General features: G+C 43.6%; 1 protein-coding gene across 1 annotated transcript; it reads right to left on the reverse strand.

Annotated features, from left to right (window-relative positions):
• Positions 1–377: 377 nt before the first annotated feature.
• Asb13 (ankyrin repeat and SOCS box containing 13) lies at positions 378–18709 on the reverse strand. The gene is made up of 6 exons (XM_075970307.1): positions 18525–18709; positions 11154–11341; positions 9821–9971; positions 8195–8329; positions 3655–3846; positions 378–2564 (listed from the first exon to the last, which is right to left on the reverse strand). The coding sequence occupies exons 1-6, from the start codon at positions 18565–18567 to the stop codon at positions 2437–2439; spliced, it is 837 nt and encodes a 278-aa protein (XP_075826422.1). The 5' UTR covers positions 18568–18709; the 3' UTR covers positions 378–2436.
• Between the last annotated feature and the right edge of the window lie 5318 nt (positions 18710–24027).

The raw sequence follows: 24027 nt of genomic DNA on the forward strand, positions 1-24027 counted from the left end.
ATTAAAGAAGTGTGATCCGAAATGCCAGGATCACCTTTGTGTGAGCTCTGTCTCTCTTGTAGAGAAAATTTTTATATCAATTTTGTGTAGCCCAGGATGGCCTTGAACTCACAGAGATCCATCTGCTTCTGTCTCCCAAGTGCTGGGATTAAAGGTGTGTGCCACCACTGCCTGGCCTCTATGGCTAACTAGTGTAGCTAGCTCTACACTCTGATCCTCAGGCAAGCTTTATTTGTTAGATCATAAACAAAATGTCATCACAGGACCCAAAATGCTAGTCATCGGGTCTCCATGATAGGGAGTGACCCCACTCTGCTTTCGCAGGATGAAGCTCATCTTGGCATATGTGTCCTTGAAAATAAGACACAAGGACAAACTTCATTCAACTATTTTTATTGAGCAATAATGGCGAAGGAACCCTATTCTATACTAAAAGATAAACTGGATAGCTGGTATTGGGCTTTATTGCTAGAGGCAAGACTCTTACAAAAAGGAAGGAGGCAGAATCCAATGCCCTTTTAAAGTGATTGTTATTAGCATTACATGCAGAAACATGGATTTGTTTAGAACTTATATATAACTGAAAGAAGGTGGCTTTTCTTGGTATAGAATGGCTAGTAAAAAATTCTCTAGTTTTGCCTGTTGTATGTGGGGGTTTATCAGTGTTATTAAAATATAGAATGTTGCCAGGTGGTGGTGGTGCATGCCTTTAATCCTAGCACTTTGGAAGGCAGAGGCAGGCAGATCTCTGTGAGTTCGAGGTCAGCCTGGTCTACAGAGCAAGTCTCAGGACAGGCTCCAAAGCTACACAAAAAAGAAACCCTGTCTTGAAATACCCCAGCAAAAAATATACAATGTTAATCAGGAAAATCCAGTGCAAATGCAAGACTTGATGTTTCATCCACAATGTAGGGCTTGTTTTTATTACTACAGGAAGGGATTGTGCCCATTTTCCTTTCCTGCCTTGGCTGATGAATCTCATTCTCATCTGATTCAAGTCTTGCACTAATATCTTATGTATGATAGACATTTCAGAAGCAAGAAAAATAAATTAATGGGTGCTGGGGTGCTGCCACTCAGTTTTACTAGTTTTGCAGCTTCAAGGAATTATCTTTAAAGGGTGGGTGAAGACTCCGTTTGGCAAAAAGAGAAACAAATGAACAACAATCCTGAAACAGCCTTCAAACAGCAGGGCATGGTGGTGCGCAGCTTTAATCACAGCACTCAAGGGGCAGAGGCAGGTGGATTTCTATGAGTTCAAGGCCAGCCTGATATATATATATATATATATATATATATATATATATATATGATCTATATATATGATCTATATATATATAGCAAGTTTCAGGGCAGCCAGAGTCACATGGTGAAACCCTGTCTCAAAGAGTCTTCTAACAGCCCTTTACATTGGAAATGACTACCCAAGGGAATACACGCTTTCATATTACCTATTGTTTATATTGTTTACATGGCTCATTATAAATCTTGTTACAGAATACATATATGCATAGAGATATATATATACATATGTGTGTACATATTCTAAAGGTTTTCCAACATAAACTTTTAAATCTTTTAAAAAGATTTTATTACTATTTATGTATACTTCTCTATGTGTGTGTGCATGTGTAAGCGTATATACATATATATGTGTGAATACTTGAGGAGGCCAGAAGAGGGTGTCGGATCCCCTGGAGCTGAAGTAATAGACCATTGTAAGCTGCCTGGTGTGGGTGCTGGGAACTGAACTCTGGTCCTGAGCTATCTCTCTAGACCCAACATAAACTTTTTAAAAAGAATTGAGTCCTATGAAACACTGTTAGATGTCAGGGTACAAAGGCTGAGCCTTTTCTACTCTGATCTGTAAGCCCCTGAGAGATATACCTGGGTGCAGGGAGACCTTGGAAAGTGCCAGCTGCTACCCCAGAAAGACTGTCCGAGTGGCAAAATGCCAGCAGAATGGTCATCCCAGGTCACTGGGTCAGGTGCTTAGAACCTAATGCTTCTTCTGTGGCATGGCACCCAGATATAGGAAAATCAGCATCAGTGTCCTGAGTTCCCAGCATTCCCTGTGCACCTTGAACTGTCTGTCTTGAGTGCCTTAGAGGGAAGCCAGTGACAAGAGGAAAGCTGGAGAACTGAGCCCAGCCTAGAATGACAGAATTAGTTCCAGAAGACTAGCAAGGGTTACATCCACAACTGTGACGCCAGACACAGGCCACCTGGTGCTTCAGAGATCTTCTCCAGGGTTCAAAGGAAGACGTCAAAAGGACAGCCAAAAAAAAAAAAAAAAAAAAACACAGCGTAGCGTCAATCTATCTATAGCAACGACAGTGTTTCAGAGAAACAGGCAGAACTCCTTAGGGTCCAAGGCTAGGCACAGCAAGGCGATAGCCAGGCAAGTCACCAGTCTATCCAGCCCCTGCTTGCAGCTCAGTTATAGGAAAGGTAGTCGATGAGCCGTGGAGGGATGTTTAACTTGGCGACTTTCTCTAGCCCTCGAACACCAGTGGCCTTCCTCAAACTCACCCTGCAGAGCTGGGAGAGCGTAAGAGGTGTCTCTGGAAAAAAAAAAAAGACAAGGAAATGTAAGAGGATAATTTCTAGAAGAAGTACATCCTGTTACTTAATGAGTGCTAAGGCAGAACTGGAAGAGCCTCCCTTCCCCCCAGAATTAGGATGGATCACATGTCATCCCTGGAAAGTCGGATAGCCAGGAACCAGAGAATGAAGTCAGGTAACAAGGCTCAGGTGGCGTCCACAGGGATTCATCCTGTGGGGTTGGGTCCTTCGAGACAGGGGTCTTTTGTTTTGTTGGAGGGGATGGGATTGTTGCTTTGTTTTTGACAGTATTTGGCAAATAGATTTATCAGCAGAGAACTAATTTGTGGCTAAGAGGCTCATTTGTCATACATCCAGCCAAATGAGACATGACTGAAGGGTTTACGCAAGGAAAGGTGCTAGCAGCCTGCTCATGTTACTGTAGGCTTCTTTCCTCAGTGGGGCCACAGGCCAAGGAATACAGCAAGAGCTGGTGCTTCAGTACAAAACTGTCCCCAGAGACAGAAATATTCCCAGTACATCCTTGTGGCCAAGGACAGGAGCTCAGGACTCAACTCAAAGCAGTCAGCATAAATTCAAGGAGAGATAGCAAACTGGGAACTCAAGGTGATTGGTGGGGGTTCCTAGCAACCGGGGTGTACTGACTGGTTTTCTGTCAACTTGTCACAAGTTAGAGTCAACAGAGAGGAAGGAGCCTCAGTTGAGGAAATGCCTTCATGAGATCCAGCTGTAAGGCATTTTCTCAATTACTAGGCAGTGAGGGAAGGCTAAGCCTATGGTAGGTGGGGCCATCACTAAGCTGGTGGCCTTGGCTTCTATAAGAAAGCAGGCTGAGCAAACCTGGGGAAGCAAACCAGTAAGCAGCTCCCCTCCATGACCTTTGCATCAGCTCCTGCCTCTAGGATCCTGCCCTGTCTGAGTTCCTGTCCTGACTTCCATTGATGATGAACAACAATATGGAAACGTAAGCCAAATAAAGCTTTTTCTCCCCAACTTGCTATTTGGACATGGTGTTTGTTCCGTCGCAGCAACAGACCCTAACTAAGACACTAGGATATGGGGATATTTGCACAGCAGAGCCTGGCTCACTTTCATAGTACTCAAAGCACTTGGCCGGGGCACTGCTGCTCCACGTGTAGTCCGAGGGCTTCTTCCCCCGGTTGTCCCGGGCGTAGATGTTGCCTCCAAACTCTATGAGCATCTCAATGAGGTCGACATTCTTTACTTTGGCCGCGTGATGAAGCGCGGTCTCGTGCAGCTTCGCTGCGTTCACATTGGCCCCTGGGGGGGAGGGGGGTGGACAGAGCAGAAAATATCCGTCACCAAAGGGAGGACGCGGAACCACGAAGAAAACTGACCTACAAATCATCCTTTGGCGGAGCACCAAAGCAATCCCCGCCCAGAAAACAAAATCAAGACGCACTCTTCTGAGCCTTCTCAAAATCCAAGAGGAATAATTATTTTTCCTTATGAAAGTGAGGGCAGCAATAAGTATATATAAAGCAAAATAAAAGGCTTCTAATGTGTCAAATGTCTGTTCTGATGTGTCCTAGAGTCTGTCCTCACGGGTCCCTAGATTTCTAGAGGATCATCCTGAGTCGCCCAAATGCTGTAGCTTTATATAGACACACCACGTGACACAGCTGCTCTGCCACAGGAAACACATTATGTGTTTGGAGGTGCGCTGTGAACTCAGCTCCATCCTCCTTATCTTTCTGGGGGCATACAGAAAGCTCCAACGAATTAGTAACTAAATACATCATTTTAAAATGCATTAAAAAAATAAAGACTTAGCCTGGCAAGATGGCTCAGCACAAGCCTGGTGAGCTGAACCCAATCCCCAGAACCCACAAAAAGAGGGAAGGAGAAAACCAACTCCACAAAACTGTCCTCTGATAACACAAATGCACCAAGGCATGCACACCTGAGCTCACATGCTTGCAATCACCAGAAATAAAAGTTTAAGATAAACGTTTGAAAGTTAAAAATTATGATGATAGAGTGGTCTCTGTGAAACGACCTTCTTGACCCACTGGTTCTATATAAATGGATTTTCTAAGGCCTCAGAATTTGTTTGGTAGAAGAAGTTAACTTCTTTGAAGTTTCCTGAACCAGTAAAGAATAACAGCTAACAATTCATTGGAAAAGATTAAAGTATTTTAGAGAAACTAAGCAAATTTCTTAGCGTCGATAAATTCCCTAAATTACAGTTTCAAACCACAGTTGTAAATTCATAGCTAAATCAGCAACATGCCACTGCTTAGTGCTGTTTCTCCTTGAAACACTGCTGGGAAAGCCCTGCTTTTCTGTTTTGAAATGTGTTTCATCCTCTGGAATTAAGGGCTGTGTTTATCACAATGGCCACGGGGGAATCCTGAGAGTACTCTTTCCACTCCCCCTCACCAAATCCAGAAAGCTCGGGCCAGGAGAGACGGACTGCTGACTCCTCAAAGGAGAAGGTTGAGTCACACATATAATTTACGGCATGAAATTTTGTAATTGCTCCACAGACCAATCCCTCTCTTCCCTCAGATGGTTTTCTTTCAATATTTCCTTATAGGAGTAAATAATTTTTAGACTGTTGTAACCAATGTGCAAAAATAAATTTTAATGCTAGATACACAATTTGTAATAGTCTAAATTGTCAAGACCACAGAATCTAAAGTCCAATTGGCTTTCTCCTATTGATTCTTGCAATATTCTTGCCAACCAGGAAGGAACATGATCATCTCGATTTTAATAATGCAGAAAAAGACATCACAAAAGCAAAATACCCTCAAGGTCAGAGAGAAAGAGGAAGCAGGAAAGATCTGGAACAGACACCCCTCCTTCCTGGCTGTTAGCTACCTTGGCTCCTGAGATAAGGCCTTGGACCCTGAGTGACTCTATCAAAGTGGCCTTCCCAAAGTAAACAATGAGATTTTTCCATAATGTGTATTATTTGATTGGGTAGAAAGGAAGGACGGTAAAAGAAGGAAGCCGGCTGGAAACATCAGACCAAGCGTGTGCACGGCAATCTCTATGGGCTCAAGTTAGTGCTCAATGAAAGTAGAAACAGCGAGAGGTGATGAACACCGGCAGATTTTTGTTAGAAAGTTGGAGCGGGAACAAAAGGAGGGGGGGAATGTCAAAAGGGAGAGGCTTTGTGGCACAATGAGCATTTCACATATTGGCCATGTGGAGGAGGTGGTAAAGCGCCTTCTAGGCCCTAAGAACTGTCAATTTCATGCTTGGAGAAAGGGTTCAAAGCTGGCTCCCTAGCAAAATCCTAACTTCAAAAACAACAAAGGATTAATGTGATTTGGAGTAAAACAGAGAGCAGTGAAGTGAGGGCTGCCCAGCATCCTTGCACACAGCTGCGAACAGCCCCAGCCCTGGACAGCGGCACAAGTGACTCAACACACGGTAACACGGGCTCTGCCAAGGAGACGGAAGCGCAAATAATCCTTAACTACCCACTTCTGGGCGTTCCCCTTAGAGTTAAATATCTACTGTTAGTGATCAGATGGAACGTTACTTAACCGTAATAACTGGACTCTGACCCTCACCAGTTCTCATCCTCTGCAAACAGAACCTAGTTCCTTAACTCAGCCTCTCTCCCTACAAGAGAAAAGGCGCAACTGTCTCTTGGTTCACTGTGGAGTGCAGTACATCCTCTCCATACATGGCTCAGCTCCTCCACCGGAGTCAGGACCCTTGCTGTCACTGCAGAAGCACCTACTGCACTTTTTCTGGAGATGTGGAATGGGGCTCTCCTTAGGTCCACAACAGGCCTATGACTGGGCCTCCGCAGTATAGAAACACATTGCTTTTATAAGACTCCATGTGTGAATACCTAGGACTATGCTACCTCACTCTGCTTCTATGAGGGTTGGAAATACTTCACAAGGAGAAAGCAGATCAAAGGAAAAAAAAATGTAAAAAGAAAAAATTCTGTAGGGGGAGCCCATGAGAAATTAAAATGGTATCTGGTCTGCCTCTTCCTGGCTCCTCCCGTCTTCAGTTCCTGTTTGGATCAAGGCTCGGGACCCTCTTTTCTGCTTTCCTGGTACATTCTGCCCCAGACTGCATCTGCCCTTAGTGCTTAACTTCCTCTGTGGAGAAAGGAGATGCCCCCTACCCCAAATTCTACTCATCCTCGAGGTATAGAAATTTCCCTTTAAAAAAGTGTTGAGAGTTGGGGTGGGGTGAGCAAACAGACCTCCCCTCAACTCCAGGGTGGGCTCTGACTGCTCCAATCCCTTTTCCTCTGTCATAGTAATTGGTTCAAGTCACCCAATCAGAAGCTGACAAAGTTGGACTCCAGGGATCAGGTTTGGACACAAGACCTCGTTTAAGCCAATGAAGCATTGGGGGAGGTAAACTAGTGACACCAGGAAAGAAGCTCCACTCTTCTGAAAAAGCTACAAAAGATACCTCTCTCTCTCTCTCTCTCTCTCTCTCTGTCTCTCTCTGTCTCTCTCTGTCTCTCTCTCTCTCTTTCTCTCTCTCTCTCTCTCTCTCTCTCCTCTCTCTCTCTCTCTCTCTCTCTCTCTCTCTCTCATACATACACACATGCATATGCACACACACACACACACACACACAGCTTGTATCAGCTGCATCCATTTATCCACTATCATAGTAGCCAGCTAACATAAGAAAAGCAGATTTCGAAATTCAAAGTCATAGTGACACTCTGGAACCATGAGCTTAGAATGACTATACTTCTGCTACACTTCTCAAGTTTTGTCACATGAATCAAGAAATGACTTCATTGTTAACCCAGTAGTAATTGGTTTCTTCATTCTAGCGGCCATCCAGGGACTGTTGGGGTCTGTATTCATGGAGTCAATGAGCCAAAGACTTAAGTATTCCGAAAGGCAAAAAAGATTTCACCTATCCCAAACATGTGCAGACCTTCTGTTCACTTCGGGAGTCTCTCTGCAGAGAGCCTTTTTAAAACACCCGCCACGAGCCAGATTATACCTGTTCTGTTCTCCTATTTGCTGCCAACACCATTTCCCAGTACAACTCTGACTCAGATTCAGATAACAAAACCTCATCAGGCAGACATGATGGACTGCTGCCTTTATTTGCTAAAAATAACATCCATGGATCTGAGATGGCTCATCAAGTTGGGCTACTTGCTGTACAAACAGGAGGACCTGAGTTCAGATCTCCAGGGCCCACATACGGCTCTGTGGACCGTGACCATGTTCTGTGAGGGGTAGAGAGGAGGATCACTGAGGTTTGCTGGTTGCCAGCCTAGCTCACAGTTCAGTGAGAGAGCCTGCCTGAAGGGAAAAAGGCAGAACAGAGAGAGGTAAGGCAGGACACCTAACACACCCCGCTGGTACGTGTACAATACACACACACGTACACATGCACACACACACGCACAAATAAGTGTTGACTGTATACCAGGCATTATAGAAACATTATTGAGAATATTCCCAACACCTGGGAAAATAGGTGCTATTTTTCTAGTCCTATAGATACAGAAACTAAGGCACAAGTTCTCTCTGAGTGGTGGGAGAACCAATCTCAAACCGTTTTCTGTCTGCTTCCACTACCCAGACCTCTGCTAGCGCAGCGCAGGTAACTCATCCACTCGGGTAAATACTAGCTTGGATAAACAGCAGCATACCTGCATTGAGCAACACTTTGACACAGTCCAAATGCTCTCGTGCACAGGCAACGTGTAGAGGGGTCCCGAAATGGCAATCGTGAGCTTCCAGATTGGCCCCAACATCAATAAGAAGCCGCACACATTCAGAACTCCCTTAAAACAAAAGGGGAGAGATGGAGATGTTCATGAACACATATACTGGAAATGGTAACCATAACAAGCAGCAGCTAAAAAGGTGGCACTGCCATGAACAGAGGGTAAACAGCCTATATCTCAACATACAAAGCAGCTGGTACCTCGGCAAGGCCCTAGAAGAATACAAAGACATCTCCCCTGTCCCCCTCAGGAGTTCTTAGTGCGCTTGGTAGTAAAAGGAAAGGGTCAGGGCCACCCCCGTTCTGTGCTAAGGACAGAAGATGTGGGAAACCACTTGGACACAATGATCAGAAACCATCCCGATCCTCATCTCCAAGTTTCCCGGCACCGTGTCTGGAGAGCATCCAAGTTACAGAAAGTGCACATAGCTGCTGTCATCCGGCCAGTCTCTGGGAAGAAGGAACCTTTCTCTGACTTTCCCACTCTGCAAGTTGCCCTCCGGCACCTCCTTGTCTTCAGGGCAGGTTTGGATTGGGATCCCCCACTTCCCTCCTCTCCAGGAAGATTCTGCTACAGACTCCATCTTCTCTTTTTTCTTTTCTTTTCTTTCTTTCTTTCCTTTCTTTCGTGTTGTTGTTCTTTGTGTTTTTGGTTTTTGTTGTTGTTCTTTTGAGGCAGGGTTTCTCTGTGTAATAGTTTTGACTGTCCTGGAACTCACTCTGTAGACGAGGCTGGGCTTGAACTCACAGATCCGCCTGCCTCTGCCACCACGGCCAATCATCCATCTCCTCATATCACTTAATTCCCACCTCATTGTTGATAGCTACCTAGTAACCATCCCCATCCCTAAAACTTAACCCCACACCCACTGCTGGCCAACCTCATTAACATTACAACTACCACATAGTCCCCTTTCCCAAAGGTCCCTACTCCGAGATAAATTCTTTTCAGGCAGTTCCATGGCTCCTAGCTGACTCTGAGTCACTTTTTACCTCATTTTTGTATCTTTCCCTCAGACCAAATCCTACTTGATACTGGGTGGGCAAGGAGCTAGATGTAAGGAAACCAAGGAAACCTGTAGCCATATCTTAGTAAATACGTCTCCTGATGGTCAAATAGCCATTATGGATAGACATCATTGAAGCTTTAATTAGGTTGTTCCCAGTGTATCAGAGACTAAAACACCAAGGCCTTTCCCAACACATGCATGTTACTGAAGGGTCCACATCCCAACAACCTGACATCATTATAATATCACTAGCATCGAGGGTTTTGACACATACCTCTCCTTTGATGGGTTTTGTTTTCTTAGAATATCATAAGAAGAAATACCCTAAAATGGAAAGTCTAATCCACCATAATTTAGGAGAAGAATATGCATCCTACCTCACAAATATTCATAAAAACTTCTTTATGATCCACAACTCAGAATTCTCTGGGCTGCACACACCATGGGATGGCACATTCCAATCTTTCTGTGGAGTCTTTGTTTTAGAAAAACCTTCTGCTTCTCTAAGGGCTCCAATGGGCCCTGACACATAGACTCACCACTCATGCAGGCCTCGTGTAGCGGGGATGCTGTGTACAGAGGAGGGTTGACCTTCGCCCCATAGGATAGCAAGAGCTTCACACACTCGATGCTGCCTGAGGCACAAGCGTCACAAAGAGGGGTGCTGCCATCAATGTTGCGCGCATCCACCTCCAACAACAGAAGAAACAAACGTCAAAGGGTGAGGGAAATGAATGGGATGACGCTTGTAATCTTTCTGCAGAACCATCTTTGGAAAGACCGTGTCTTAAAATTACCAGTTTGCTGCTGTGCACCAAGTCAGGCAAGGGAGTTCAAAGAGAAAAGACGTGTGGTTTGGAGGTAGGAATGCACGCGAGTCTCGTAAGTATAGATGTCTGTCCCTCATCCTCCCTTCCCTCCCAGGGCAGGCTGAAATTCGGCCTCACCCACACTACCACCCTAGGCAAATAATAAACATAGGGCAGAAAGGGAGAGCCTGAGGTTGCAAGCTGTGCAAGCTGGGGAAATGGGAATCAAGATGACTTTTAAGTCTGCTTTGACTTTTTTTTTTAAAAAAAAAAAAGTGCTCCATACTGCTTAGCATGCCTCATCTTGTATGAAAAGTCACCATCCAGGAAGAGGGCAACTCCCTAGACAGAGAAAACAAACTCAGAAATGACCGAAGTTTGGCTTCTACACACTGAAAACCGCGGAACTTGTTCCATTCCAAGCTTTGGGGAAGAGTAAATGGTGCATTGCCTTCGCTCTGCTCTCACCTGGTGAGCTCCGAGAACAGAGCGCGGTATTCATTATAAGCGCCAGCGTAGGGGCTGGCGCAGATCCTGCCAGCTCTGCTAAGCAGGCCGGTAGTCGGCAGAAACCACTGGCCGCTAAAACTAACCGTAGGCAACCAGATCAGAAGTTTGTTCTGTTACTTTCATTCCCCCAGCCCAGCCCACCCCAGCCCACCCCAGTTGTTTTGCCAGCACCTCACTTGTATGACCTGGAACCAAGAACCTACGCTAAACCTACGCTGCATCTGTTCAGCCCAAGACCAACTGCACCCTGAGAATCTGCGTCTGGTCCATAGCTGCCCTGCTCTGCCCTGACCATCTCCAAGCAGAGTTACGCTAAACCACTTGGCTAAAACTGCCCCAATCCAAAAACACTTCCCTGCTCTGGTCCACAGCAACCACCCCATCTCCCCCTATGGCTTCCAGTTCCCTAAGCAGTTTCACTGTAACACCCCGACTAGTCACGCGTTTGCATGACCTTCGAGTCATACTTCTCACTAGTATGCTCCCGAGCCCGTCCCATCCACTCCTACAGCCGCAGCAGCTAGGTAGCCATCAGCCCCACAAGGTCACCCACCTGGGCACCAGCTGCCAGCAGCAGCTGCACGCACTGGGCCTGGCCGTGCAGACTGGCAGCATGAAGGGGCGTGATGGAGTCCACGGTGACCTGATTAACACACGCTCCACTCTCAATCAGCTGCTGAAGTTGAAGGCTCTCGCCCCGCTGAGCTGCCTCATGCACAGGGGTGCGCTCCACCCAGAAACCTGCAGAGGAAACAGAGTCCTTACTAAAACCCTCCTACTGCCATCAGGACAAATGAACACATGTGAGACTCCAGGACCCAGTGGCAGCCAATATACCGTGTGTGGCTATGTAATTGATCCCGATGGTCGGATTAAAATCCATAAGCAGGGCTGGAGAGATGGCTCAGCGGCTAAAAGCACATACTGTACCTGGCAGTGATGGCCCATGCCTTTAATCCCAGCACTCAGGAGACAGAGAGGCAAGCGTACCTTTGCGAGTTCAAGGCCAGCTTGATCTACAGGCCAGGGCTACACAGAGAACTCCTGTCTAAAAAAACAAAAAACAAAAAAACACATACTGCTCTTCCAGAGGACCCAGGTTCAATTCCCAGCACCCATATGGCAGCTCACAGCTTTCTTTAACTCTAGTTTCAGGGGATCCAACACACTCACAAAGCCACACGCATTCAGGCAAAACACCAATGCACATGAAATAAAATAATAAATTAAAAAAAGAAAGAAGCCCAACTAGGTAGGGGGTAGAGTTCAAAGTCCTCGCCAGGGCATATAAGGGTGTCTGTGCTATGTATCTGGTTCACACTATGATCCCCTCTCCCACCTCTGGCCCTTACAGACACAGCTATAGCTCACTGCTGTGCTGAGGAGTTGCACACATTTACTTCTGTATACTGCGCCTTACCAAGAAGGAAGTAGCCCATAAGTAGCAATATACTGTTTGAGGGGATAGTGTTTTATAGTGTAGCTAACAATTTAAAGTCAGTGTGGGAGAGGAAAACCCCAAAGTAAGAGAAGTTCCATGCAACTTTAAAAGGAAAAGAACAACAAAATAGGCCTTATGTTTGTGTTGGGGTGACAGAAATCAGAAACAGCAAGTGTGGTAAGCAAAAGTGGAGGTGGACCGAACAGAGGAAGAGCAGGAGGAGGAGGAAAGGGAAGAGAGATTTCAGTCCATCAAAGGGCACAATCAACAGAGTTAAAGACAATGCATAGAAGGAAGAAAATATTTGCAAATTACACATCTGATAAGAGATTAATATCAAGAATATATAAATGACTTCCACAGTTCAACAACTTAAAAACCAAATAATTCAAGTATAAAATGGGCAAAGGGTTTTAACAGATATTTATCCAAAGAAGACATACAAATGGCCAATAAACATATGAAAAATTGTCAACATCACTAATAATAAAGAAATGCAAGCTCAAATTACAATGAGATGCTATTTCTTACTCATTTGTTGTATAGCAGTTTTTTGTTTTTTTGTTTTTTTCTGAGACAAAACATTCAATCCCGGAGGGAAGCTCATTAAGATTCTTGATATTCTGGATGTTCTAAGGAGAGGTGAAATAGTCCATTCTACAAGAAAACATCTTAAAACCCAGGAAGCAGACGACTCAGTAGCATCAGGAAGTTCCCGAAACTGAGGAGATTCACAAAATCTCTCGCTCTCCAGACATACATAAATAGTAAGGACTGATAAGAGACCCTCTCAAACACGTGAAGCCTAGAAGACGCTGAGACCAATTGAGCTGCCTGGAAAGGACTTTCTCCAATGAGGCGCTGCTTTCAAGTGAACTCCAGGTTTGCAGCTTTCATGCGCTATCATCCATGATGCATGCAGTGGTGCAGCTGTCTTTGAGTTATTCCTGATCTTGTACATAACCCCTCACCCATACTCCTGTAAGTAAACCCAACAAACTCACCCGTACTCTCATAAGTAAACACAACAAAGATAGAAACAATTCAAGTGTTGATCAAGAGATGAGTGCACAAGTAAGATGTGGTATACACAACACTCATTAGCTCTACATAGGAAGAAAATATGAACACGTGTATAGGCCTTGAAAATGCTATGCTAAGTGCAAAAGTGACTCACGAAAGGACATGTGCTATATGATTCCACTCACATGGGGTACCTAAAGTAAACAAAATTGCAGGGACAGAAAGCAGCCTAATGAGACTGGGGACAGTAGAGAGTTATTGTCTAAAAGGTGTATGAAGTCAATTTTTCAGGATAAAAAAAGTTCTGTGGGTGAAGGATGGTGATTGTTGTGCTTAATGTGCAACGAACTTAACACCACTTCTGAACTCTGCATCTTTTGTTATATGTTCTTTACCGCAATTCAAATGCTTAGGAGGGGGCGGGAGAGATGGATCAGCTGTTAAGAGCACTGGCTGTTCTTTCAGGGGACCAGAACTCGATCCTTAGCACCTACATGATGGTTCATAACCATTTATAACTCCAGTCCTGGAGGATCCAACACCCTCTTCTGGCCTCTGATGGCACTGAATATATGTGTTACATCAACACATATGAGGACCAAACACCCACAGTCATAAAATAAAAATAAAAATTTTCTGCATTGCTGGTGGGAATGCAAGCCGGTACAACTCCTTTGGATGTCAGTGTGGCGATTTCTCAGAAAATTAGGAAACAACCTTCCTCAAGACCCAATAATACCATTTTTGCTCAATCATGCCACAAGGACATGTGCTCAACTGTGTTCATGCAGCTTTGTTTGTCATAGCCAGAACCTGGAAACAACCTAAAAGCCCCTCGACTGAAAAATGGATTAAAAAAAAATGTGGTCCATTTACACAATGGAGTACTACACAACAGAAAAAAATAACGACAGCTTGAAATTTTGCAGGAAAATGGATGAAGCTAGAAAACATCATTTTGAGGGAGGTAACCCAGTCCATGAAAGACAATTATGACATGTACTCACTCATAGGTAGTTTTTAAACATAAAACAATGAAAGCCAACAAACCACAATCCCAGAGAACTTAGACAACAATCCCTCTGGGTCTTAGCTGTACCTCTCTTGAAAGGCTCTCACAGAAATACCCAGAGGTGTATCACCCAGGTTATTCCAAGCCCAATTAAGCGGCCAAGAAATATTAGCCGTTACAGAAACAAAAAGCCAGAGCATGGAAAGAGCTGCCACCTACTCACTGACATCAGCAAAGATAGCTTTAGAGCCGGGAGGGGCATCAGTCATCCAGGGTGCATCCGACACTCCTGGCCACAGGATGGCTCTACTGGGGTTACAAATTAGGGAGGAATAAGGCATTCTCTTCATAAAGACTAGTAGCGAGCACCAGGGAAGACAACAAAAAAGTAAGGAGAAGGACAGCTTGTGTGTGAGAACTTAATTATATTCCTAAGAAGAACTGCAGAAAATACAGTTAGGGCACTGGCTGATCAGGCTTCACCACCGGCTGGTCCAACCCAATGCCAAGACCCCAGTTCTGATGGAGGGCCCCATTCCTAATCTCAAGAATTCTCTCCTGGGGGTAGTGTTACACTGGAAATCTGAGACCCTGCACTGTTTTAGCAAGCTCCCTCTGGGGCTGGAGCCCAATCTTCAATCCTGCCATTTAACTGGTCTCCCATTACCAGCTTGCTCCCATATCCCTTCCTCCTCATCTAGCCAAATAGTAAGTTGGTCATGTGGGACCTGATCACAGTCTTCCAGTGGCTATTATCTTTTGGAAGTCAAGGTGCCTGTGTCTTTATGTGTAAAAATCTTTACTTTAACATCTGATCTGCAGGGCTGTGGAGATAATTTAGCGGTTAAAAGCACTGGCTGCTCTTCCAGAGGATCCTGGTTCAATTCCCAGGACCCACATGGCAGAGCACAACTGTCTTTAACTCCCATCCCAGCTGATCTGGCACCCTCACACAGACATACGTGCACATAAAATAAAATAAATAATATTTTTTTAAAAAATAGAGCTGCTTTTGTGTTTAAAGTATTTCTCAACCCAAGTCTTTTTAAATATTTTAATTATGAATCTCCAAAATATTTTTGACAAAAGAATATATAAATGACACGTAATGTGACTTTAAAATGCACTCAGTGTTGAAGAAGAAGAAGAAGAAGAAGGAGGAGGAGGAGGAGGAGGAGGAGGAGGAGGAGGAGGAGGAGGAGGAGAAGGAGAAGGAGAAGGAGAAGAAGAAGAAGAAGAAGAAGAAGAAGAAGAAGAAGAAGAAGAAGAAGAAGAAGAAGAAGAAGAAGAAGAAGAAGAAGAATCCCAATCTATACATTTTTTAGAAACACACAGTGAGGTGGAGGGACTAAGGAGGTGCAGGTCTAAAAGACTGAGGAAAAGAAACCGAAAGAGAGAAAGTGAAAGTGAAAACATTGCCTGGGAGGAGAAAGAACCAGGAAGTTGCTGCACCATGAGCCCTGCTGAACACACTTGCCTAGAATGATTGATCTTCATCTTTTCCTTCTCCTCCACATCACTCCCCCAGTAATTTGCTGCCTGCCTTCCCTGTTGTTAGCCACCCTACGATGCTTACACATGAGGGTGCTCTCCCTTCCTTCCCAAGCCTCAGTCACAAAACACAGCAAGCTGGGGCTTCATTTCACACAGCCCTGCACTCTTGTTCTGTCTTTTCTTGTCTTTTTTTTGGAAGTAGTCTGAGCTGGCCTTGAACCCATCACCATCCTCCTGTCTGAGCGGCTGAGATTACAAGTGCATATCTCCATGCCTGGCTTATCTTTTTCATTTCTGTTGAAGAACTTTAGGAAAGGTTTGTTTTTTTTTCATTTGAAGTGGCAGCCTTAGTTTTCTTGTGAAAAACCTAGCTTTTCACGGGGCCCACATTACGGAGAAAAGATAAGGATGTGTGTGCTGTTTTGCTCATCAAAAGTGGATTTATTGGGGCTGGAGAGATGGCTCAGAGGTTAAGAGCATTGCCTGCTCTTCCAAAGGTTCAGAGTTCAATTCCCAGCAACCACATGGTGGCTCACAACCATCTGTAATGGGGTCTGGTGCCCTCTTCTGGCCTGCAGGCATACAAACAAACAGAATATATTTTTTTAAAAAGTGGATGTATTAGTTATTATTTTCTTTGAGATCTTTTTTAGCCTCAGATATGCTTGTCTTGCTTGTTTGGCAACAACTTCTCTTTGAATTCCTATTTCAGGGTAAGTTTTCCATTCTGACCCTTCAAAGTATGACTCTAAGCTTTGGAAAGCATCCTGAATTCTTGCTAAGATTAGGTGGTCACATTAAAAAAGAATAATGAAGCTGGGGGTTCCCAATGACACATGGACAATCTTTTCTGGCCCTTCTCTCCAAAGGCCTCATTAAATTGAAAGGGAAACATGGCTACATAAGCAAACAAAAATGATCTAAAAAGTGGTATGCATAAATATTTTGTTTACAATACAACAGGAATATAGAAGTCACAGGTCAGAATGTCACACAGGTAAAAATCCCTATGGCGGGCTCCACTTTTGCTGGAACAGTGATGCTGTTTTGGATCTAACATTCAGTTTATTCACTTAGGCCAGAAATACAAATACCCCCAAGACAGATTTTTGGAGAAGCATAGTATTTTTTAAATGACAATGCCAAAAAAAAAAAAAAAATACAGCGTAGTGGCACAAGCCAGGTACTCGGGAAGCAGAGGCAGGTGGCCAGTTCAATACCAGCCTGGGCTACAAAGTGAGTTCTATGACCGCCAGGGCCACACAGAAAAACTGTCTCAAAAAAAATAAAGAAAGAAAAAAATTAAAATTAAAAAATCCAAGAACCTCAACATGTGTGCATCCACTAATTGAGAATGTGATTTTCTTCTCTACCAGCTGTGCAGAAAATATACTTGGGAGTGATGTTTTTAAAATATTTATTTAGAGACAAGGTCTTGCCATATAGCCTAGGTTGGCCAGGAACTCCACTTTCCAAGGGCTAGGGTTTCAGGTGACTTCCACCAGGCCTGGCTCGGATGCTGTGCTATCCTCTACCTGAGCAAAATAAAACGTGTGCTTTACAGGCTTCAGTAGTTAGCCACCCATTGCATATTGTCAAATACTGACCATGCTACGAGGGTCAAAGTCTTGGACCAGCCTCGAGTGCCAAGAAAAACAGATACTCATTAAACGGTCTTATCCTTCTGAAGGTGTTTGTTTTGCAAAAATCAATTAAAATAATTTTCTGCCTTGTTATATCTGCAATTTCCTACTTGGCCAAATTAACTTAGGGTTTTTTACTTTCTTTACATTACTGTTTTTATTTATGTAAAAATGCTGGGGGGGGCGGGCTTTTGGTTTGTTTAACTTTGCTTTTGTTTGTTTTCTTTCCAAGCTTTCAGAATATATTTTCGTTTATTTATCATGCTATTACTTTGTAAGCAATAAAAAAAAAAAATTTGCTTCTCCAAAGACTGCCCCTTCGCCTTCAAATCCATTTCATTCTAAGGCTGCCCTAAAGGTACAGAGAACACTTTTTTAGCGCCAGAAATGCCACAGGTTTGGGCCGAGTCCTCATTCTGGTGCTTACTCCTTAGTAGGGCCTGGCCATGGCAAGCTCAAGAGAGGTCTGGGTTTTAGTTTACCCTAAGGCAATGCCTGGTTCCAAGAAAGACCACCCAGGCACCAACCAGGAATGGGTTCAACTATTGTAGGTAGGATCACCTGCTAGCACACACCCATCGCTTTTCACCAGGACACTCCTAGACAAATGCCAATCAGGGGTCCTGAACCTTAGAAATCCCTCAGCCCAACCTCTGGTTTTACAAAAAAAAAAAAACCCACCCCAACTGAGCCTGGGGCTCTCTTATCATGCCAATGCGTTGGACACAGGGAGAATCCGAGTTTGAACTTGAATAAGAATAAAGGTTCTTTGCTTTTACAAACAGGACTAGGTCTCCTAGTTCGTTTTTGGGGGGCTCCGTGATCTGGGCATAACAGCAGCAGCTGAAGTATGGGTAGGATGCTGTGAACCACCACGCGATACGCTGCACCAAGCGCCCGGAAAGTGGTGCTGAAACCGCAGTGGGCTCCTGCTGAGGCTGCCAAACAATGTGCCCAGTGCACACACGCTTCCCAGGATCTGTCACTGAACTTGGCAACGACCCCGCTTGATCCCCAAAGTGTGCGGTTCTCGGGTGAACTGGCGGTTCTGAATCCCACACCTGGTGAAACTCAGGGACGACCAGCCCCGCAGTTCACCGGTCTGGAACAAGGTGATAAAATTAAACGCCGATCCGAGATGCTCATAATCATCCGGACTCTGCTCGAATCCCTACATCCCACTCCACCAACCGGGCGCGCTGCCCATCTCCGGGATAAAGGCCACCCATAAGCTTACTCTATCCTCAAGAGCTGATACTTGGCTCCAGCCCCTGTGTGGTGCCCTTGGCCTCTGCGGCGCGAAGCACGTACCCACGTCTCCCAAAAAGCTGCCGTCCCCGGCGCGCGGCTCCATGGGGCTCGCCGGCTCTAGGGCCCTATCTACCGGCCTTGTGACTCCGGGCACTGGGACCTGAGCCCGGACTTAAGTCCGGACCCAAGCCGGGACGTGAGCCGACACCTACCCGGGAGCACAGGCCGCTGGGCGGGGCCTGACTGCGTCCATGGCCACCTCTGGGAGTTGTAGTTTCTGTTGATTCGCAGCTTGCAGCTTGCCACCCACACCCGTGTCGCCACCAAAAGGTGTGCGTGCTTGCGCATGCAAACTGAAGTGTGCAAAATATACTTTCGTGTGACACGTTGCACGTGTGAATACGTGTCCATAAACAAGTCCTGCATTTAGACAAGAAGCCTGGATACCTGTGTCCGTATGTAAAAGATGCGTCCGCGTGCAAAATGTTTGGTTCCTAAAACGCGAGTCCATGTGCAAAATGTGCCTAGCTGCCGAAACTGGCCTCCTGTAGTTTACACTGTTCCAGCAGAGCAAAGTATCCAGGCCCTTCATGCCTTAAAGAGGAGCCTTCCAGTGAAACTGGTGATCAAAAGGCCTGATTCTTCCACTTTTAAAAATAAATCATAACTTTCAAATAGTTGAAATTCATTGACGAAAATTACGTTTTTTAGTGGACAGTTTTAATTTGACTTCTTGATAACCGTTTTAGCAGAAGGAAGCTGGAGTGCCATGAGCAGCCTGGCAGAAATGAGAAACCGGTCTTCCCCCGGAGAATTCAAAGACAAGCAGTATCCTCTTCTCTTCTCTTCTCTTCTCTTCTCTTCTCTTCTCTTCTCTTCTCTTCTCTTCTCTTCTCTTCTCTTCTCTTCTCTTCTCTTCTCTTCTCTTCTCCTCTCCTCTCCTCTCCTCTCCTCTCCTCTCCTCTCCTCTCCTCCCCTCCCCTCCCCTCCCCTCCCATCCCCTCCCCTCCCCTCTCTTCTCTTCATTTGTCTTCTCTTAACGTTTGGTGTTTGGGGGGAATTATTGCTCTTTTTCTGCTTTGTTGCTATATCACTATGTTGTGCCAGGCCAAAATCAAACATACATTTCTCCTTCCTTGCCTCACAAGGATCAAGGACTACACAGGTATGTCCTGGCCTGCCCAGATTTGAGGTATCTTGGAGGGATAGTTTTCCTATTAGAGCACAAACTCTCCGTGAAATGCAGAAACTGAAACAGTATGATAATATGAAATATTAGAGATAGGGCCCAAGAATCAGGTTAACTTACATGGAAGAACTTTTTGTTTAACAGAAAACATTTAACAAGTAAATAGGAAAGGAGGACTCAGTCAATAAACTCTAATGAACTCGTGCTGCTCTATATGAAAAAAAGATAAAAATTATTTTACATCACAAAATTAGTTCCAGATGAGTGAAACCAAGTGTGGAAAAAAAAGAGGAGCTTGGGAAATGGCTCAGTGGTTAAGAGCACTGAATGATCTTTCAGAGGTCCTGGGTTCAATTCCCCGTGCGTATGGTGGCCCACAACCATCTATAACTGTACCCCCATGGGATCTGATGCCCTCTTGTTATATACAAACGTACATGTAGACAAAACAACCATCTACGGAAAGTACATAAATAAGTCAATCTTTAAAATAAAAGAAAAATGTGACTATAAGAGAAAATTGCTTTGGCATCATAATAATTTCTTACACAAGGCACAAACACAGAAAGGCGGAAAGGGAATTACTGGTGAATTTGACGACACTAAAATCAAAAGGTCTTGAAGGACAAAAGACACCTGTAAATAAGATAAGATAACATAAACCACAGAAAAAAGCAGATGGATCCGTGATACAACCTACGTTCTCCAGAACAGCAAGAAAAAGACAAAACAACAGGGGGAAACTATGCATCAAAGCATATGAAGGGGAAATTCACAGACAAAGAAATGAGGTTTGGTTTGCCAATGAAATGCCTTTGTATGCTTATTCATTTCGCACAAATGTTAAAGTTTGACAATAAGAAGATATAACAAAGACATTAAGAATTAATCATTTTTCTTTTTTGTTCTTGTTTTGTTTTGCTTTGCTTTTTTTGTTTTGTTTGGTTTGCTTTGGTTTTCTGAGACAGGGTTTCTCTGCGAAACAGCCCTGGCAGTCCTGGGCTTTGTAGACCATGCTGGCCTCGAACTCACAGAGATCCACTTGCCTCTGCCTTCCAAGTGCTGAGTTTAAAAATGTGTGCCAATACACTCATCGAAGAACCAATTCTTATATATGACCAGTGGAAGGTAAAATTAGTATAACTACTTTGACAAAGCTGAGTCAGATTGGTTCCCAGAGTGGTCCCCAGGATGCCATTCTGGGAAAGTTTCCAGGATCCAGTTTCTCTTTCACTCTATAGCTTTAAGTCCTTCCTTTATCAGCATAATGGCTGACTTCCTGCTGTCAGAAAGGAAAACCTAATTGATCATTGACTCAATAAGTTCTTTCAGAAGGGCCACTCAGAATGGGAAAGTTCTCAAGTCCAATGTACTGGTAAATCCCTGTTGGTCACCACCATAGACAGGAACATTTCTCAGAGGTACAGGTAAGAATTGTGGTTTTAAAAAGAAGTATCTCATTCCACCTCCCTTGAAGGAAGGTATTAGCAGGTTTTAGGCAAATAAGAGTGTATTGTATCTTTTTAATGATCTGAGAATTATCGCTTTGAACTTTTCTCTATAAAATGGAAATACTAATCACTCAGGCCATAAAGTCTCTGAAATCTGTAAAATGTTCAAAATTGCTATACTAAGTTCAAGGGCTTCTTTTTGCATTCAACAAAATCAAGGTTAAAAAGTTGTGTAAGCCTGAACCATCCTCACCCCTTGTAAACTAATATAGAATCTTACATTCACCTCACTGGTTACACCTTTATGAAACTCTGGAAATCTTTTATTAGAATTCCACGTTTGAACTTTAGACTTTAACAGTGCAACAATTCTTGCTCTAGTTTCCCCTCTGCTTCATTCATGTCCTATCTTCCCTCTTTCTACCCCTCCCTCCCGCCTTCCCTCCATCCCTCCTTCTGTCTTTCCTTTCTTAATTCCTTCTCCACAAAACTTTGTAATAAATTCAGAAATCAGGAAACGTGGGCTGGAGAGATGACTCAGCGGATAAGAGCGCTGGCTGTTCTTCCAGAGGTCCTGAGTTCAATTCCCAGCGACCACATGGTGGCTCACAACCATCTGTAATAAGATTTGATGCCTTCTTCTGGCCTGTATGGATACATGAAGGCAGAACATTGTATACAAAGTAAATAAATAAAACTTAAAAAAAAAAGAAATCAGGAAACGTGAGTCAACTTTGTCCTTGCATAATGTTTTTACAGCTGTATTAGAAGTGTTGCATTCACCTGAACTATATGATAAGATTGCTTATTTCTGCCAGCAAGAGCATCAGTTGGGATTTTGATTGAGGAATGTATTTTACCTATAAGTCAGCAGGAAGGCACTGTCTTCTTAACAGTGTTCAATGTTTTGACTCAAAACATGAAGTAACGGCCCATTTATTTCTGTCTTACTTTGTTTCAATTTTTTTCTCTAGCTTTCAGTATACATGGCTTCCATTTTTTGTGAGATCTATTTCTAAATATCTTATTGGGTTTTGTAGTATTGGAAATTACTTTCTTAAACTTAATAGTCTTTATTATAAATGTAGAAAACATGATTGATAATAGATTTGGTTTTTTATTGATATTTATTGAGCTCTACATTTTTCTCTGCTCCCCTCTCTGCCTCTCTGCTCTCCCCTTCAATACTCCCCCAAGGTCCCCATGCTCATAATTTACTCAGGAGATAATGCCTTTTTTTTCACTTTCTACTTCCCATGTAGATTAGATCTATGTAAGTCTCTCTTAGTGTCCTCATTGTTGTCTAAGTTCTCTGAGATTGTGGTTTGTAGACTGGCTTTCTTTGCTTTATGTTTAAAAACCACCTATGAGTGAGTACATGTGATAATTGTCTTTCAGGGACTGGGTTACCTCACTCAAACTGATGTTTTCTAGCTTCATCCATTTGCCTGCAAAATTCAAGATGTCTTTTTTTTTTTTCTGTGTAGTACTCCATTGTGTAAATGGACCACATTTTCCTTATCCATTCTTTGGTCATGGGACATTTAGGTTATTTCCAGGCCCTGGCTATGACAAACAAAGCTGCTATGAACATAGTTGACCATATGTCCTTGTGGCATGATTGAGCATCCTTTGAATATATAATGAAAAGTGATATTACTTGGTCTTGAGGAAGGTTGTTTCCTAATTTTCTGAGAAATCGCCACATTGACATCCAAAGGGGCTGTACTAGCTTGCATTCCCACCAGCAAGGCAGAAGTGTTCCCTTTTCCCCACAACCTCTCCAGCATAAGTTGTCATCAGTGTGTTTGATTTGGGCCATTCTTACAGGTGTAAGATGGAATCTCAGAGTTGTTTTGATTTGCATTTCTCTGGTGACTAAGGATGTTGAACCTTTCCTTAAGTGTCTTTCAGCCATTTTAGATTCCTCTGTTGAGAGTTCTCTGTTTAGGTCTGTACTCCTTTGTTTTTTATTGGATTATGTGATCTTTTGGTGTCCAATTTCTTGAGTTCTTTGTATATTTTGGAGATCAGACCTCTGTCTGATGTAGGGTTGGTGAAGATCTTTTCCCATTCTGTAGGCTGTCATTTTGTCTTGTTGACCATATCCTTTGCTTTACAGAAGCTTTTCAGTTTCAGGAGGTCCCATTTATTAATTGTTTCTCTCAGTGTCTGTGCTGCTGGGGTTATATTTAGGAAGTGCCAATGCATTCAAGTGTACTTCCCATTTTCTCTTCTATAAGGTTCAGTGTGACTGGCTTTATGTTGAGGTCTTTGATCCATTTGGACTTGAGTTTTGTAGATGGTGATAGATATGAGTCTCTTTTCATTCTTCTACATGTTGATATGCAGTTATGCCAGCACCACTTGTTAAATATGCCTTCTCTTTTCCATTTGATGTTTTTTGCTTCTTTATCAAAGATCAGGTGTTCAAAGATGTGTTGATATCCAGGTCTTCTATTCAGTTCCATTGGTCCTCTTGTCTGTTCTTATGCCAATACCGTGTGTAAACTTTTAAATTACTAACTTAAACCTACTTCAGATAGGTTTGTTCACATTTTCTATTGCTTTTAATAGGTTTGTTCACATTTTCTATTGCTTTTTAAATTATTTTAAATTACATTTATCTATTTGTCATAAGTATGTGTGTAGACATCAGAGGGCAGCTTGCAAGAGTCAATTCTCACCTTCCATAATATGGGTTCTGGGTGTGAACTCGGGTTGTTAGATTTAGAGGCAAGTGTCTTAGCTCACTGAAACATCTTGCTAGCCTAGATTTCTATTCCTTCTTGGCTCAGTTTTATCAATCTGTTCCTTTCTCAAAATGTGTCTATACAATTTACCTAATTTGTTGCCTTGAGTTGTTCATAGTAGTTCCTTAGAATATTTTTTTATTCCTGTGTTTTCATCGCTGTTCTTCTTT

This window comes from Microtus pennsylvanicus, chromosome 4 (genome assembly GCF_037038515.1).
Source record: "Microtus pennsylvanicus isolate mMicPen1 chromosome 4, mMicPen1.hap1, whole genome shotgun sequence".
In the NCBI taxonomy this organism is placed as follows: Eukaryota; Metazoa; Chordata; class Mammalia; order Rodentia; family Cricetidae; genus Microtus; species Microtus pennsylvanicus.

Coding starts and splice junctions, on each gene's coding strand:
- Asb13 (XM_075970307.1), bottom strand. CDS start 18,567: ATGGAGCCGCGCGCCGGGGACGGCAGCTTTTTGGGAGACGTGG. Junction 11,342..18,524: donor CAGCTTTTTGGGAGACGTGG/GTACGTGCTTCG, acceptor TTTCCTCTGCAG/GTTTCTGGGTGGAGCGCACC. Junction 2,565..3,654: donor GTGCTTTGAGTACTATGAAA/GTGAGCCAGGCT, acceptor TTTTTTTTCCAG/AGACACCTCTTACGCTCTCC.